The sequence below is a fragment of the Bubalus bubalis genome, chromosome 3, assembly GCF_019923935.1.
Source record: "Bubalus bubalis isolate 160015118507 breed Murrah chromosome 3, NDDB_SH_1, whole genome shotgun sequence".
Taxonomy (NCBI): domain Eukaryota; kingdom Metazoa; phylum Chordata; class Mammalia; order Artiodactyla; family Bovidae; genus Bubalus; species Bubalus bubalis.
The window spans coordinates 141,159,388-141,178,117 of record NC_059159.1 but is presented as its reverse complement, the minus strand read 5'-3'; the positions used below and the strand labels follow the sequence as shown (position 1 = coordinate 141,178,117).

Sequence of the window (18,730 nt, the reverse complement as noted above, 5' to 3'; positions counted from 1 at the left end):
TACATTTTTTTCAAAACAAGATTTTGTTTTTAAGAGAAACTAACCCGCACACAATCTAAGGTGGGGGGTGGGGGGAGAGGGACAGCATTTCCCTGAGCCACACGGAGACCTGGGTGAACAGTGGACGCTTAAACGTTAGCGTTTCTAGAGAGTCGGTAACTAAGACCTCACAGAGACGCTCAGTCATTCGAATTATCAGAAAAACAGCAAGTGCTACGAGGCCTCAGACCCAGGCTGAACTTGCCCACAGACAACCCCAAGCATCCAGGGGTAAAGCCGAGCCTCCGAGCCGACCCGGGCGTATTGCTGCGCCCAGACCGCGAGCTTCGCGTCTCCCCGTGGAGAACCAGAGGCTTCCTCCGCACGCTTTCCCGGTGCTTTCGAGATCCAGGAGAAAAAGGAAGCGAGGTAAGTACACCTCCAAGCGAACAAGAGCTGATAGCCGAAGCCCCGAACCCGACCGATCCCCCGACACCCGTAAAACGCGCGGGCGAAGCAGCGTCTGCGACGGCGGAAGCGGGAGGGGCGGGGCGGTGGGCGGCCCTCCGGGTGAGGCGGGCGTTTCCGGCGTGCGCGACGGAGCGCTCGGGCGGGGGCACCGCCGGCTCCCAATCGCGCACAATGAGACAGCGCTGAGCGCCGGAAGTGGGGCTGAAGGAAAACACGGAGAGGGAGCCCGGCCGGGACAGGAAGAGGCGGGGGGCCGCGGCGGAGGTGGTGAGTGTTCCTGGGCGCCTTTTCCCCTGTGTCCCTTTCAGACTCGCGTCCGGGGTGGCTCTCCGGTGGGTTCTCCGGTCTCCAGAGTTGAGGGCGGGCCTGGCCCGAGAGGTACGTTGACTCTATCCTCTGCCGGCCTCCTCGCCTCAGTTCCGAGGACCAGGGATCCCCCAGGCCGGCGAGGACTGAGCTCTCAGGCTTGAGTCCGCACCTTCACTTTGTGTCAAACCCTGCGGGGACTGGAGGAAAAGGGATCGGGGTGGAGGCACTCGCCCCCAGCCCCCTGTCCGGCCGGGGGGGACCCCGGAACCCCATCGAGGAGGCAGGTCACTTCCTGCTTCCTGGTCCCCGCGGTGGCTTCGTGGCCAGGAGTGCGGAGACGCCTCCTGTTTCTCCGTCTCCAACTCAAAGGATGGAAACTGAGGCAGATCGGGGGTGGGGCGGTCACTTGGGGATCGAGGAAGGAGAATTGCTGTTTCATGACAAAACCAAAGTTGTTTGGGGTGGGGAAATGAGGACTGGGGTGGTTACCGGGAGTTGACCCTTGGTCGTAAAGCCAGCCCCTATGACCGGAGCGGAGCCTTGGTCGGAAGCCCAGCGTCTCCCGTAGCCCAAGCGATCGGAGCCTGTCGGTCTGAATAGTGGCGAGCGGAGCCGAGGCCCCAGGGTACCGAGAAGGGACTGAAAAGTGGAGTCGAGAGAACTACTGCCTTCACAAAGTTTCGGTTACTCTCTATTAACACTTAAAAGTAATTGCCAGCTTGTTTTTTTTAAAGACTGGGGAGTTCTCTGAAGTATAGGCTCGGGGTGAGGTATTTGGTTTTTTGGGGGGAGAAGGGGAGGTTCTGAAGAAAAGAGCTTTCGATATATAGGTGAATGCCAACCAGCTTGGTATGAGTGACATTTTTTAATATTACAGTTTTTAAGACAGATTTAGTTTTCATCTTCATATTAAATAGTACTAATTTCTATGAAGATATAAAACTAAGCCTCCCACTTCTAACATAACATAATTCTAACACTGATTATTGGAATGTGATGGAAATTAGGAAAAGGGTTTCTTGCAGGCTTTAATACATCTGTACAATGTGTGTGATATTTTGTGAATTTGATATGATGCCTTGTTATATTGATAGTTTGATGTTTCTCCAAAACACCTTCTTTCAGGTGAAGAGGAAGAAAACTGAAGTCAAAGACCATGGGAGATGCCACAAAACCTTATTTTGTGAGGCGTCCTAAAGAGCGAGGGACTACAGATGATGATGATTTCAGAAGGGGTCACCCCCAACAAGATTATTTAATAATGGATGATTATGCTAAAGGCCATAGCAGTAAAATGGAAAAAGGCCTTCCCAAAAAAAAAGTAACACCGGGGAACTATGGGAATACCCCCAGAAAAGGACCGTATGCTGTTTCTAGCAATCCATATGCATTTAAGAACCCAATTTACAGTCAACCCACTTGGATCAATGACAACCACAGAGATCAGAGTAAGAGATGGCTATCTGATGAACTTGCCAATAATTCAGACAGTTGGAGAGAATACAAACCTGGACCTAGACTCCCTGTTATAAACCGACCAAGAAGAGACTCTTTTCAAGAAAGTGAAGATGGATATAGGTGGCAAGATGGAAGAGGCTGCAGAACTGTAAGACGACTATTTCATAAAGAGCTGACAAACCTGGACACCATGTCAGAAATGGAAGCGGGAAGCCCTGGTAATGTTTCCAACTTGTCAAGTTACAACCCTGAAGTCAGCAGTCTTATTTTTCATTCAGAGGAGCTTTATTATTTTCAGCAATGCAGTTCCAATTTTTCATAGTTTTGGCTTATTTAATGTGATTATTTTAAGGATAATCATGTTATTTGGGAAGCTTCAACACACTGCATATATTGATCCCTTTAAAAGTTAACTTTGCCACAAGGCTCATTTTACCTTAGTAAAAGTATGTTTCCCATTGGTGCTTTTTAAAGAAGAGGGTGTGATCATATCCCCCTAGGGATATATCATAATTTCTGAGTGGTATGTATGTGTTTTCTAAATTATATATTGTAATTTTGTACTTGAATTATGTATGTATCCATAATATAAATGACAATGTAAAGCTTAAAAAAAAATTTATTCGATATAAAAACATAGTATAGACTGCATGTATCTCCTGGTACAGAGGAATACACATCTTTTGTGTGAAGTATCAATGTCTAGAGGAAGAGAGTGCAAGATTTTTTGTTTCTCAAAAGTGGACATGGCAAACAGGTTGAAAAACATTGGTTAAAAAGTTGGAAATTCAGTTAAAAGCTTTGCCTTTTAGATCCCTTCTTCCAAAACACAAATAGATTTTGTCCACGTAGCAGAGAAACAGAAGAATCAAACAGCCTTGTAAATCTTTAAGCCGAAAAGAACTTGAAGGAATTGCAGTGCTGTCATGATGTATCAAAGGTAGAATCACAGTTTTACAGAGCAGGTAGCTGTGTCTCCGGTGAGGTTAAATTTGTCCCCACTTGTTTACGCAAAGTGGTAGATGAGGAAGTGGAACTGAAATCGTGTACTGTGCTGCTCTGGCCATGAACTCAGCCTCACTGACCTGGAATCTGACAGAGAGAAATGAACACGTATTCATAATTTCTGGCCTTTCAAAGTTTGTGTATATTTAAGTAGTTCTTTATTACTGTGTCCAAGTGGGACATGGACATTTTAATTTAGTTACCAATTGTTGGTCTTTCAGAAAAGGTTGATTTTGAGCAGCATTATAAAAAGAAAGGTTTACAAGTCAAAAGTTTGCCACCAGATAGATATTATAAGAGACTGAAAATCTGTTTTTCTTTATTCCTGTCTAGTCTTAAAAGGAAACCTTAAGTGATATTGAATGGGACCTGCATTTTTACTATCTTTTTGTTGAAGTCAATCCAAAATGCCAATGTTTTCTCTATAATGAAATTACAGGCGTTTGCTTTCAGTTTGGAAATTAAGGACTGTTCAGTTTTTATTCCTTTAAAAATCTTCGCAAAGAAAATATTAAGCCCGTAATATTACTTACTGTAGCAAGAAGTTCAGTTTAAAGTATAAACTTTAAAGTATAACCTAAGGATACTCAGAGTATCCTTAAAAGGCTCTCATTAAAGGAACTGAAATTTTCTTAAATCAAACTTATACCTTAATAACAAAGGTTCTATTAAATGATACGAAAAGATGTAATGAAAATTACTGTAGCATTGCTTTGTTTTTTGATACTAAGTTTCTATTTTTCAGTTCACTTTACTGCCCCTACCTATTTCATTCCTCAAATATCCTAGATTGCCAGCTTAATATAGTTGGGACAGTGCCATTAATGATCTTAGCTGGAAACATCCATTCAAATACATGTGTCTTTTGTAAATGGCATAATGGACCATATTCAAATAAAATATGAGAAACTTGGAATACTGTATGTAGAGAATTCATATTACTTACCTAGAGCCTGGGAGGAGCCAGATAGTCTTCCTCTAAGTAATTATGGAAATTTTTTTTAGCAATACCCAGCTTTGCTATTTGACTGTTTTTGCCATGCAGGACTATGAGATTCAGTTTAGGATTTTGTATAACCTTGTCAGTTCTGCTTAATTTAATTAATTTATTTGTTTATTTTACAAAGTAAAAGGGAGTTCTAGTCTATTTTAGATGTGAATAGCTTTCCTACAAGAAAGGATTTTTTCTTGTATTGTTATATAGATGAATTTCAGAATTCCATCCATGTGCTAATCTCTGTTTCAAATCCCTTTATTTGCTTTAGTCATGTGTGCCTGGACAAGATACTTTCTTGGACCAGCATTTTGTGCATCTGTATGCTGGGGATAATATTAGCATCCATGATAGGATCACTTCAGGGATTAATCTGAAGCCACCTAAAGTGCTTACGTTGCATCTGTTGCATGAAAAATACTCAATATTGGTAGCTGCAGTTGTCATCATCAGGCAGAATTTCTGCGGCCCTCCATTTCTCTTTCTAAAATAAGTTAACTGTACGTTTGGAGAGAAATTAAAATCACTCTCTCTAGAAAAATTATATAGCAAATATAGCAAGAAGCCTTTGTAAGCGAGAGAGAGAAGTGAAAAAAGTAATTTGGTTCCATATCAGTTTTTGTTTTGGTGAACCAACAGTGGATTTTTCTGATTGTGTTACATGTGTCAGTGTAAATCTTTAAAGAGAGTTTTGCCTAAGAAACTTCTGCCTGGAATACTGAAGTTAGATGCAGTTATTCAGAGTTTGTAATGATAAACAAATTAGAATAGACACACCTCTGAATTAAAAGAGTTGCTTATCTCAAAGCTTTATTCAGACCAGGAATACCACGCTTAAAAGATTGTGCTAATTTAGTTGTGAATAGAGGGAGTGTTAAAAAGCAATAGACTGATTTTAACTATTTGTCTTTTACTATTTTGTTTGGTCTATTTTGATTCCTATTTTAAAAAAAAAACTATTTGTCCTAATACTTCTTTATTTTTTTAATTGCTGCTTTATTGTAGTATCGAAGCTGTTTGCAGAATTTCATTATATTCATCTCAGGGTAGTTTGAGTACACTGTGTGCTGCTTTTCCTTCAGAGCTGTTGGTGATAGCTCTTTTTTTAAATTAAGGGCCCTATACCTCCCTTTCCCAACATAATTTCTTTTCAATTAACTGATTCATTGTACCTGCTCTACAAGGAATGAGTTCCACTGAAAACCTGTCGTGGCAGCTGCTTCATGCAGAGCATTTCAGTTGGTTTATATTTTCAGAGAATAATTTTTGATAAGCCATTTAAAAACTATTCAGTCCACTTAATCATAATTTTAATTGAGGAAATGAATTTCATTTTACTTTTATATGGTACTAGCAACTTCATTTTCAGAACTTGATGGAGATTACCGAAGCTGTTTAGAACAGTTTTTTTTTTTTGTAGATGAATTGCACAAATGTCTTCAGTTTTACTGAAGTTGAAAAGTCCTAACTCTTAAAAAAGGAACAGATTTCATTTATTATAAGGACTATAGAACTAACAGCAGAGTTTATAACCAGATGAATTAGTCTGTATTTGCAGAAAGCTTTTATTTCAATTGCTAATTTGTTTTTGTTTTTTCATTTGAAATGTGCTCTGTGCAGGCTCATCAAAGAAGCTAAAATGAAAGTAAAGATAAAATGGTTAATAGTTGTCTTCAGTAAATAAAATTTTGGCTTCAATTTCTTGAGGTTAACATGGGGGAGGGCCCGATTCTATGATTGCATGATTTACAATTTAGTGATGGACTTTCACTCCAGATAAGAATGAAGTTGATTTCTGAGTTCTTTGGAGATATACTGTCCATCTTTACTCCATTGGGGTTGTTTACTTACAAAAAATGAAAGCAAATGTGGACAGTTTTCTTTTGAATACCAAGTATCCTTACAGATATATTAGAAATTATTAAATATGTACATTATACATTATATTATATTAATTACATTAGAATTACTGATGTACTTGCTTTCAAGTGATAATTTTTACTATTGCTTGAGTAAGCTCAGCAGTATACCAGGAAGAAATGATAGAATCAGATTTTATGGTTGAAGTAGAAGTCTTTCGTTTTCCGAAAAGATGGCTTCCGTGGATTAGAGTATCCACATGTTGAGGTGCTTAATGAGCATAAAATTAAGCATTTTATCCATGGGAGAGGTGTACCTTCCCTTTTGCTCTGTGTTCAGATGTCATTCAGCTATCACGTGAGTTCATGAATAAATATGTAAGTTCTGCTTTTGACTTGGGGTTATTCAGTATCGCCAATAATATTTTCCCCCTAACTTAAGAAAACAAGAAACCGAGGTCCAGACCTCGGAAGCCACGGAGAACTAGAAATGACGAAAATGAACAGGATGGAGACTTGGAAGGCCCTGTGATCGATGAGTCTGTGCTTTCAACGAAGGAGCTGCTGGGCTTACAGCAGGCTGAGGAGCGGCTGAAAAGAGACTGCATCGACAGGCTGAAAAGGGTAACAGCTTTATTTGTTAGTTAAAATCCTTGTTTTGGTTTAAACTATGTTAGTAATTGGAACATGTGCTTTAATGAATTATATATCCTACTTTGGTATATAAGCACTATAGATCAAAAGTGATATTCAGTTTGACTTAATAAAGTTTCTTTTTTTAGAATTTCTTTTAAAAAACAATCATTAGCATAATGATAGTGACAGTAATTTATTAACAATTTAATAAGTGTACAGGAAATCATCTTCTGGCCAGCTTTTGTTTACCTGTATTTTGTCTCTGTACATCTTTCTCTCTACATGTCTCTCTAAATATGTATTTATATACAAATATATACATGTCTGTAAATCTCTTCAAATTGTAGCGACCAAGAAACTACCCTACAGCAAAGTACACCTGCAAACTCTGTGATGTTTTAATTGAATCCATTGCATTTGCTCATAAGCATATCAAAGAGAAGAGGCACAAGAAAAACATTAAGGTAAGTGTAATGTAACCTAAACACATATGTTTGTCAATTATTACTTGTCATCTTTATGACTTTCCTTAAGACTGTGATACTAATAATTTGGTTATTTATATTACTGAATTTATGTTAACCAGAATACTTTATACTGGTCAGATATGTTTTGCTGGGTAGTCTTGTGAATTTCCTTAGGACAGTATCAGGACGAATGAAGCCAATGCTGGAACCTAGATATGTGTCCTTATGCCAGTAATAACAAAGTAAATAATTTGCCATTACTGTTTCTAATGTTCTTTCCTTACACTTTTTCCTTATTCCTCCCTTCCCTCTATTATCATTTTATGTGCATAAAGAAATGTGTGCGTGTTTGATAAGATGAAGACTAACACAGCTAAAGGGAGAAGGAGGGCTGAGAAAAATATTCGAGGGTACTGTGCAGGGTGTTGTCTCAGTGACTGGTAGAAGGTAAAAATGGTGTGAGTCATTTTTAATCTCAACATTGATCTTAAAAGGAGAAGCAAGAGGAAGAGTTGCTCACCACGTTACCCCCGCCTACACCCTCCCAGATAAATGCAATTGGTATTGCCATTGACAAAGTGGTACAGGAGTTTGGCTTACACAATGAGAACTTGGAACAGAGACTAGAAATTAAACGTATCATGGAAAATGTGTTCCAACACAAGTTACCAGGTATTTTCTAGATTTGCTTTTCTTTTTAGCTACCTAAAATACCCCATTCATTTTTCTTACATTAGTAATTTTTGCCTAATAGAAATCAATTTGCCATGTTCTAAAGCTCTCAGTTTTTTGTTTTTTATGTTTTTGTACTGAAGCTCTTTATGTTTTTGTTTTTCCTGGCTTACCCTGGGGTAGCAAAGACTTTTACATATGTTGTTATTAACCTGTCTTCATTGTGAATTTCATTGTGTTCGTTTACATGTCCCGTATTATTAGAGCACCGTGGGACTCTTGTGTATATGTTTTGTTTACCTTTCTATTCTCCATCTCTAAGTTCAGTTCCTTTTTTAGTTGAAGTATAATTGACTTACAGTATATCAGTTTCAGGTGTACAGCATAGTGATAATATTTTTTATACATTACAAAATGATCACCACACCTTTCTACCTATGTACAGTGACAGAATATTTTGAATTAAAGTGTCCTGGAGTCATTTTCAAGTTATTTCTTTCCAGAAAAAGTTCTGTTTAACCATGCTTAAAAGAATTGCACCATCTAAAATGAGCTTTGAAAACTAATGTATAATAAATAAATTTTGTGCACTGTTGAATTGATGTTTCTAAGTTATGTCTATGGAGCCATGAAAAACTATTTTTTTATAGAAAGCTCCACAAGTGATTCTAATACACAGCCAGGGTTGAAATCATTATTTGAGTTTATCATTGTACTACCCATCAAACTATTCATTTTATTGAAATATTCATATAGTATGATTCATATTCATATATTTGTGTTCAGAAAAATAAAGAACAAGAATCTGTTCATTTCCTTATATTAGATATCTCATCTTTGATGTTGTAGACAAGTTCCTGAGATGTCATTTGTAATTTTGATTTTTGTCATAGATTTCCATTGTAAAATTGAGTGTACTTTGTCTTGGAAAAAATTGTTAAAACCCAAATAAATTACTTTACTTAACCTGGGAAAGAGAAAAGATACAAAGTTCCCTTTTTTGGCCCAACAGTAGTAAAACATTGGGGGGGAAATGCCATAAAATAAATATAGGTGGTACCATACACATATCTTCCTCTAAAGAGTGACTCACTTGCTGCCTAACATTTTAAGTTATATCAGTGATATTATAATCACTTTCTAAAGTTTTCCTGAAAAGATTGTATTATGTTAAATTAAACTTTTTGTTCATAATGTAATGAGTATTCATATTGAAATGCTGATTTTTATGATTATTGTTTTACTGAACCGTGATCTTTATAGTAAATTACACCTATGTATGCTTTCAAAAAGGTGAATGAAGTATCTGCATTAACTCTTCAGTGTACTCGGAGGTTTATAAACATATAACAAAGTTAGACATCTCTTTTCGACTTCCATATTTTAAAAATCATTTCAGCCAGTATTTTCTCTGCAAAATGTGAATTAATAAAGGAAGTATTATTGTATTTTACAACTGGTATGAAAAGAGTGGCTATTAAAGTAAACTGCATTCAATGCAGTCTTCCCTTTTAAATAATAACAGTGAAAACAAGAGCAAAGAGTCACCCATTCATGTCCTTTCCTTGTGCCAGACTTGAATACTGTTTTTCTTTTGTGTGTAGTTTTAATTGATGGTTCCATTTCTGAAATAGCAGTGTCTTGCATTAACTTTTGAGAAATTTTACTTTATAAATGACTTCTATTTATTTAAAACAATTTTTTTTTTAGATTGTTCTCTGAGATTATATGGGTCATCCTATAGCAGATTGGGTTTCAAAAATTCGGATATAAACATTGACATTCAATTTCCAGCCATTGTAAGTACAAAATAAATCTTAGAATTTTCACAGAGTGGTATGGAAGTTCTATTTTTTTTTTCTCTAAATGTGAGCTATATGTGGATATATTTTAGATGTTTGAGGACAGTTTAAGTGTAATGTTGGTTTTTTTCCCCTAAAACTACTTTGTTTCTAAAAGTATAATTTTTTCCCAAAAATTTTTTTTAAGGTTCTTCTGCATGCCTTCAATTTTAAAGAGTATTTCTTCTTATTCTACATACCTTTCATGCTTTCTTCAAACACTGGGTTTTTTTTAACCATGTGAATCTGATGGCGTTACTTGGCTCTATTAACTTGAAAAGATTATATTATCTTGACAATTCAGCTTTGCAGTGACAGCGAAGGATTTCAGATTTCAAACGGGTGTGGTGTGTGTGTATATATATGTACACATATACATATACATAAACATTTAAGACCTGCAAACTCGATTTGTTCCTGAGTTCCCTCTTACATACACCCACCTTGTAAAAATAATTACACTTTTGAAGAACTGCACCTAGCCTAGATTTCTGGTTTAAACAGGGTTCAGAAAGATGTTGATGAGTCAGAACTTTAAAACTGGAAGGCACTTTAATAGGTTATTCATTTACTTACTGGTGGTTCCTGCAGGCCAGTTTGCAAATGGTTTATGCCCATTTACTTGGGTTACTGCTTAAAAATAGAAATAAAGATTTCTGACCTCCTCCCCCAGATTTTCTGTTTCACACTCTCTCAATCCTTGCCATTCCCAATTGCTATAGCTACCTGGTCAGTTGACCAAGATTTTACTTTTCTTTTAATCTTAAATTCTAATTAGTATTTTACCAGCATGGCAGTTATTTTGATTTCATGTCATTCATTCTTTGAGTCTGTGTGATATGCCAGGCACTATACTAGGTTCTAGAGGACAAAAAAAATATGATTGCTTCTTCATGAAATTCATACCTAGTGAAGGAGATAAGTAATTATGTATAGATAATTTATTATAATAAGAGCAATTCAGGAAAACAAGGTTCTGTGACAGAATACAAGCAGTCCTGAAGCCCCTTTGAATGGATAACATTTAAGCTGAACTCTGAAAGATGAAAAGGGATGGAGAGAGTGAAGGAGTGTTTTGGCTTGAGGGCACATCATTTGCAGGCATTAAGCATGGCCTGTTCAGGGAGTTAAAGGGAAAATTGTTAGGGCTGTGAAGGGACCTAGAGAAAGAGGAGCATAAGATTAGGATAGAGATGTAGCCTGGATCCCAAAATAGGGGAAGCTGGAATTTCATTTTGGCCTAAGGGCATTAAGTAGCCAGACAGAGTTTTTAAGGAGGGTCAGAACTGGATCTAATGCATGGTTTTAAGTGGTTTTGGTTCCCTGTGTAGCAAGGATTAGAGAAAGGCAAGACAGTAAGCAATTTTTTGAAGTAGTCTCACAGAATAATAGTATAGTATTAACAGTTTGACAGCTTCTAGCCACAACTTCAGAGAAGGCAATGGTACCCCACTCCAGTACTCTTGCCTGGAGAATCCCATGGACGGAGGAGCCTGGTAGGCTGCAGTCCATGGGGTTGCAAAGATTTGGACACAACTGAGTGACTTCACTTTCATGCATTGGAGAAGGAAATGGCAACCCACTCCAGTGTTCTTGCCTGGAGAATCCCAGGGACGGGGGAGCCTGGTGGGCTACCATCTCGTGTCGCACAGAGTCGGACACGACTGAAGCGACTTAGCAGCAGCAGCCACAACTTGGGAGATTTGCTAAGAGGCTAATTAACTCAGGAATTAGTGAATCAGGAGTTAACTGAGTAGTCAGTCTCTTTTTACCCACAGTCATCATCTTTCAGTGCTCATCTCTCTGTGTCTGACTGTGTGCACATAGCATAATGATTAGTTCCTTTACTCAGGTAGTAAGGTGCTTTCTAGTTTGGAGAGGCATTTGGGTAAATTCAGATGACTGTGTATTATCTCAGTGATGCCAAAGTACTTATGAATTATTTGATGTATTCATTGATTTATTTCCTAGATGTCTCAGCCAGATGTTCTCTTACTTGTCCAAGAATGTTTAAATAACAATGGTAAGGCCAAATTCTTTCCAAATTTTGTTGTTAATTTTTTTTTTTTTGTCTGTAATTTAAATATATCTTATTTCTCAAGCTTTGAAAATAGGAAGTCATGTTTTTTGATTTACTTATATGAGTAATAGCCAATAAAAAAACTAAAGCAAATGCCCATGAATTATTAGCAGGTTAATTGGAGTCTTGTTCTACTATGCAGTTGTTCTACTATGCAGAATAAGTATTTTGTAAGTAAAGCTTTTTGCTTGGTGATAATGTCACAATTTGTAAAGATTATACAGGCCCTAGCCTAAGACTGATAAGAGTCAAAATATGTAAAATTTACTCTTGAGGTTAAAACTAAAGGATGTTCATCTATATTCCATGGCTCAAATTAATACTTTATGAATAATAAATAGTGTGACTCAACTCAGATTAATGAATCAGCAAATAATTGTTCCTAGGTATGTTATCATATGTCCAAAGTAATGTCCAACTGGGACTTGACAGCTTGTGTGCTTTCCATAGGCCTGGTTAAATTGTCTCATCCCTGAATTAGTCTTTCCCATCCTTTTTGTTTTGACTGAATGAAACGTTTAAACTTTTCTTCTTAGTTCAGTCAGTATGTATTTTGACGCCACATGTTTTAGTAGCTTTTGCAGCAGTTTTGTTTTTTATTGTCCTATCCGTATTTATAATTATGTTAACTGACATAACATTTAAATGTTCTAGTTCAATAATGTAGCCATTTCTAATCAGACATTAATTTTGTAAAATAAGGGTTTTAAATTAATGTGATTACTTGATTCTTGAGTAGAATACTTTTTCCTTTTCAAGTCATTTTTATTTCATAATCATCTCTTAAGAGCTTTATTTCATAATGGTCTTTTGAAAGACCCAACAGATGATGCACAGCTGGTACTTGTACTTTATCTAATTGTGCTTTTATACAAAGGCTTAATTAACTAATCTGTGTAATATTCTTTTCTTTTTCCAGACTCTTTTATTGATGTTGATGCAGATTTCCATGCTCGGGTGCCAGTGGTGGTGTGCAGAGAAAAGCAAAGGTCTCTGTCTTTTTAAGCTGTTTATTAAGTATCAGCTTGCCAAAAGCACTTGTACTTTACTACATCTTAATGTCCAGTTTCTAGAATTACAAGCTCCTGTGTGGTTAATTTCATAAGCTTACTATTAGCTTTCTCCCTCTACTGTTGGTGTTTAACCCAAGAGGAAAAAGTGTTTTATCTTAAAAAGAAGAAAAGTACTTAAAAGGAAAAAATATAAAAAGGAAGCATTTTGATCCATTTCAGTAAAAAAATTAAAAAACTATCAAATAGTTACTTGCTCTGATCACCTTTATTTGCCATTCTTTTTAGCAGCATTTTAAACAGTACTGAAAACAGTTGGTATGACTTCACCCAGCTCTCTCTCTCCATCTGGAAACACTCCCATTCCCACTGTAGATGGGTGGTTTGTAGGCTGTAATCAGTCACCATCAAGCAGATTCCTCTAGCTAGGGAAAACACTTTTGCTCCTACTAAGATGAATTCATACTCCCGTTTGAAACATTTTACACTTCTTTGCATTTCCCCCTAAAAACTGTTTTAATATAAGAAAATGTGACAGTTTTAGTTCTTAAAAAAAAAAGTTTACCCAGAAAATAGCTGCCCTGTCTTTTTAAAGCCAGTTATTTAAATGACCCATAAGGGTTTAATGAGTTTTTTATTTTCATTTTTAAGGTATTTATTTTCAGTGTAAATTAGTTGGTAGTAGTGTAAAAGAAACCTGATACCTGTATAACACTTTATCTTTCTCTTTTTCCTTCCCATTGTCACCCTCTACCCCCCACCAGTGGTCTTCTTTGTAAAGTGAGTGCAGGAAATGAAAATGCTTGTCTGACAACAAATCATTTAACTGCCCTTGGAAAACTAGAATCAAAGCTGGTTCCTCTGGTGATTGCATTTAGGTACTGGGCAAAGGTAGGTTTGAGTTCTTTAAATGAATGAATACATTCTACGTATGCCTAAGCAGTACATTTTGATTTTTACATGGTTCATTTAATCTTAAATGTTTGGATGCATATTTATAGACATCAAGAGAGTTGGCATCTGAGTATTAGAAATTTTAATATATATAGAAAGAAAAACATACTGTTTCTGTTTGACTATAGCATATTGTTCAAAAGATCAATGATTTATGATACTTACTAAAAATTAGATTTGTAGGTCAAATCTGAGTTATAGCCTACAAGTTTACATTTTAACTAGTTTCCTGAAGTGAGTCTCAGATACAGGAGAATTGAGATAAAGTCTCTCATACCATCCAGTAATAAACCCATGCTTAGTCAGTCATGTTGACTCTTTGCGACCCCATGGACTGCAACCCTCCAGGCTCCTCAGTCCGTGGAATCTTGACAAGAATACTGGAGTGGGTTGCCATGTCCCTCTCCAAAGTATCTTCCCAACCCAGGGATCTAACCTGCATCTCCTGTATTGGCAGGTGGATTCTTTACCACTGAGCCACCTGGGAAGCCCCAATAATATACCCAAAGACTCCCAAAAAATGAAAGCCACTATCTAATCTTGCTTTACATTTCTACAGTATTTTAAACATGGTATCCTAATGAAATGCTCAGGTGAACACGAGAGTATCTAACGTTTCTCCAAAATGTAAGGTCCCATCACGATTATAAACTTGAGATTCTGTGTAGAAAAAAGCCAAAGGCTTTATGGATTAGGACATGGCAGTGACAATACATAATTCCTGTTGCTTGACTCAAAGATGCAACAGGGACAGAGGATGCCCCACTCTTAATTGAGTGAATTGGTAATCACAATATGATGTGCTTTGAAAGCAGCCTCCTGCTTCATCACTAAGTTGTTATTTTCTGCTAGTGCTAATTGGTTTGCCTGCTTTCTTTCCTCTAATTATGTTTCTGACCAAAGCATGCATTTTCGAGGTAGCAGCTAAGCATGAGGGGGCCATTAAACTGAGCAAAGCCAGTTGGCTTACGTTTATTTTACGAATCATTATTTTGACTTAACAAGTTTTTGAACCAAGTGAATGGATTTACCGTGGATATCAAAAAATAAATAGATTTTTAGAGCCTTTCACAAGTGAGTTTAGTTAACAAAATGAAAAATTTGAAGTGGAACTGTCACTGAAAACCACAATATGTGTTTACAACACAAGTATAAGGAAGTTGGGTATTTTGTCATTGTGGAGTTTCATTTTGAAGAGTAAATCACGTGATAAATGGAAATGAATTAACAGATTTTAGACCGGATTGCATAAATGACAAGCTGGTACAAAAGAATGCTTATCCTCTTTTCTCTCATTTGTAGCTTTGCAGTATAGATCGCCCTGAAGAAGGAGGTTTACCACCTTATGTGTTTGCTCTGATGGCCATTTTCTTTCTTCAACAGAGGAAAGAACCCCTTCTGCCTGTTTATCTAGGATCATGGGTATAAAACATTTTTTGCTTTTGTATCCAATATTGATTTTATTATGGGGCCACAATCCCTTGTGCGTAATTTCAAAGTCTAAAAACCTAACCAGAACTGACATGAATTTATTTATCCTATTATTGTGAAAATTGATGCCTCTCAATACTGAAATATTAATGTATTTGGCTACAAGATGCTGCCATATACTCTGCTAGGGAGACTGTTACTTTTCTAAACTGAAGAAACTTAAAATTTATGGAGCACATGATCTTGAGGTTTACAGACAAGAGAATATGAACCTACATTATCATTTGCTACACATTTTATTTGGGTACAGTTTTATAATTTGATACTTGAATTTATGTATCACCTCCAGACAGACCATAGAAAGCATTCAGTTGGCTCTCACTTTCTTTTACTGGTCTTTTTGTTCTCTTTCTACCCTGTGAAACAAAAGAAAATGTAAGTGCTGAGATTGCTACTCATACTACAAGATGCAGAACTTATAAGTCACTTCTTAAATAATATTTTGCTGTAATCTTTAAGATGAAAAAGACTTCAGTAAGGTGACCACTCTTTCTTTCTGGATAAATTAAAGTTGAGCTGATTTATTCAAGTAGTAAGATTTAAGAAGGAGCCATCTCAAAGTCAAAATGAGGTTATTTTCATTCTCTTGAAATGCCTCACTTTTAATCCCTAGGTAAAATTCCTTCATAAAAGTCTTATGTGTATCCTTATTTTATAGAAAGCCTCACTTGGTAAAAGCTTACTGTGATACATCCAATATTTTAACTACTTGTCTTCTTACCATATGCAGGATTCTCATCATTTAAGGAGGAGATGTTCCACAGCCATAGTTCTTAATTATGGATATTATGTATATAATTTTTTTCTTTACACTAAATATGTTGAGAATTAAGCAAGGACCTTTATCAGGCAGGCCCTGAGAACAAAGGCTGAAGCAGAAACACTGTCCTGGCTTTAGGAATTGCAGTCTGCTATGCTGCGACCCAGTTGCCTAAAGGGAGTTCTCCTTGTGCTTGTGGTACTGAAATGAAAAAATTCAGGGTATCCTTTCTAGTCTGTTCTGGTGAAAAAAAGGGTCAGAGAACAAAGTCAACCCTTAGTTGACAAATAACCCTTTTCATCAGACCTAAGTCTGATATGAAAGTCTTTGAAAAAGTCTTTGAAGTTTTCTTTTCACTTTGATCCAAGAGAGATAGGAGTTTAAGATACAACCAAACCAGTTGGACTCCTGGACCAAAAAAAAGGCCAGAGAAGAGGTTGTCTGTGTTGCCATATCACTGCTGTCTTAGTGAAATCTGCCTTTTCTTGTGTCTTCATCATCTCTGAAGTGGGCATCTGTCACTGATGTGAAGATGCAGGAAAAAAAGCATTTCTCTTCTGGTGATGGTAATCTCCTCAGGGTTTGCTTAAGAGAAGCCTGAATACCTTGTCTATAGCCAAGTGTATTATTTCCTTGGCAGTAATACTAGAAGTTCTCTAAGATGACAGAATTTGGTTTTGATTATGCCATTTATTTATTGAAAATTTAATGACAAAAACAAGTATATAGTGGTCAAACACTGGATTGAACTGTATATATCAAATAAGGCAGACTACTGCCTGAGCCAAAGTGATCTTAGTTTTCACCTTTTTAAACTAGTCAGGTATCGGTGTGCTGGTTTCTGCTAGAATATTAATCAAAAATATACAGCAAGTGACAGAAAAGAAATTCAGTGCCTTGTTCATGCCAAATATTTTTTATCACTGTTTCTGTAGAAAATCTACTGAAAACCTCAAAATTATGTATATGAAAGTATCCAAACTGTTAACTTCTTCAAAATCTTTAAATCACTCTGTATGTTAGTCATTGTACTAAGCCCTGAAAGTAATACATGGGTGAATAATATTAGATTCTTTGTCAAGAAGTTTAGAGTATCATATTTCTGTGCTCTGATCTGTGTTTTCAAAAATCTTTTGGCCATTTTCTCCCAACCTACTCAGATCTCTTTCATGTTGGAGACTGTCTCTCTGACCTTTTACTCCCAATTAAAATTTCCGTTTTATTATCATTTGATACTGATATGTGAGTTGTGAATGATGACTAGCTGTAACCCTGTCTTCTTAGCTTCTTTTATTCCCTACAACAATATTTTACTAGTCTCCTAGTAAATTTTTTTTGAATTGTTCTTATTTTAGATTATATAAAGTTAACCCTTAGGAAACAATTATTTTCACTTTAAGAATGCCAGATAATACAGTAGAAAGAAGAGTAGCGTCAAGTGTTAAAAGTTTGCCAGCCCTGAGAGTCACCCAGGATTTGCCACTAAAATCCTTATAACCTTGAGCAAGTTGTTTAATCTCTGAGCCTTGGGGAAAGACTCATCTGAGAAATTTTGAAATGAGATCATGAATGTGGAACTCCTAGAACAAGGTAGGAGAACAGATGTGGTCCTTTTCTCCTTCAGTAGAAAGTCAAGTTCCTCTTATTGGGTGGAGGCTTGAACTCCTAAACAAGTGATCCTTCTGGAAATAACAGCTGTAAATTCTCAACAAAACACATAAAAAAACAACCTGAAGGCTCTGGAGACTGAAAAACTCAGACAGACTTTAGAGAGAAGCCAAAAATTAAGCAAATGACCAACACAGAGTGAGTTCCTGTTTTTCAGTGGCTTTACCCTAAAGGCTTTACTAGTAGAAAACCCATTCCTCTTTCTGGGCAGAGGACCTTGGGCCACCAAATAATAAAGGGAAAAAGAACAAAGAGGGAAAATACAGAGAAGTGGAACCCTTAATTCTTTCTGGCAACTCAGCACATCTCTGACTGATTGTTGATCAATCCAGTGCACCATATAAGGATCTTGGAAGTCATCACTCCATCCTCACAAAAAGAAAAAAGCTAAGCATGCTGAAAATCAACAACTCTTATTAGATCCTTCAGAGAAGTGGGGTCATGGAGAAAACCACTGGCCCCCAAATTGGAGAGACAGGCAGGTATATAACTTGTCAGAGCAGAAACCCAGGAACAGAATCCTGCCACTGGAATGACTACCAGGCTAAAAAAAAACTGTGATTCTGGAAGTTCAGTTTGGATAAGTGTGAAAGTGGGAAAACAGCAGGGGGCCCATTAATAGGGTGCTCATTTCATGAGTTTTATCTCCAGAAATACCCACCAGGTTCTCAGGGTAAAGATCCAGGAAAAATCCTCTATCCAGGAAATAGGTTGTCAATTTGACATTGCCTAGAACATTCTGCTGTCTTAGGTAAAAGCCTGCCCTCAAGGGAAACAATTTTACCAGAGCCAAGTTGGACTATAAAGAAAGCTGAGCGCCGAAGAATTGATGCTTTTGAACCGTGGTGTTGGAGAAGACTCTTGAGAGTCTCTTGGACTGCAAGGAGATCAGTCCTGAGTGTTCATTGGAAGGACTGATGTTGAAGCTGAAACTCCAATACTTTGGCCACCTGATGTGAAGAGCTGACTCATTTGAAAAGACCCTGATGCTGGGAAAGATTGAGGGCAGGAGGAGAAGGGGATGACAGAGGATGAGATGGTTGGATGGCATCACCGACTCAATGGACGTGAGTTTG

The 18,730-nt window shown here is 37.1% G+C and overlaps 1 protein-coding gene across 15 annotated transcripts in view; it reads left to right on the top strand.

Moving 5' to 3' along the window:
* Positions 1 to 273: 273 nt before the first annotated feature.
* TUT7 (terminal uridylyl transferase 7) overlaps positions 274 to 18,730 on the top strand; it is a 59,016-nt gene continuing 40,559 nt past the window's right edge. For 12 of the 15 annotated variants that reach the window (XM_025281981.3, XM_025281982.3, XM_025281979.3 and 9 more), the window contains exons 1-10: positions 582 to 717; positions 1,885 to 2,435; positions 6,518 to 6,699; positions 7,059 to 7,175; positions 7,673 to 7,850; positions 9,561 to 9,649; positions 11,663 to 11,714; positions 12,691 to 12,760; positions 13,546 to 13,672; positions 15,038 to 15,157. In XM_025281981.3, the coding sequence (XP_025137766.3) occupies positions 1,916 to 2,435; positions 6,518 to 6,699; positions 7,059 to 7,175; positions 7,673 to 7,850; positions 9,561 to 9,649; positions 11,663 to 11,714; positions 12,691 to 12,760; positions 13,546 to 13,672; positions 15,038 to 15,157 (1,455 nt within the window). In that variant the 5' untranslated portion in view covers positions 582 to 717; positions 1,885 to 1,915. Of the gene's footprint in view, positions 409 to 581; positions 829 to 925; positions 1,467 to 1,884; positions 2,436 to 6,517; positions 6,700 to 7,058; positions 7,176 to 7,672; positions 7,851 to 9,560; positions 9,650 to 11,662; positions 11,715 to 12,690; positions 12,761 to 13,545; positions 13,673 to 15,037; positions 15,158 to 18,730 lie in introns of those variants that run through there. The other 3 variants (XM_044940248.2, XM_025281975.3, XM_025281976.3) reach the window with 3 other exon arrangements.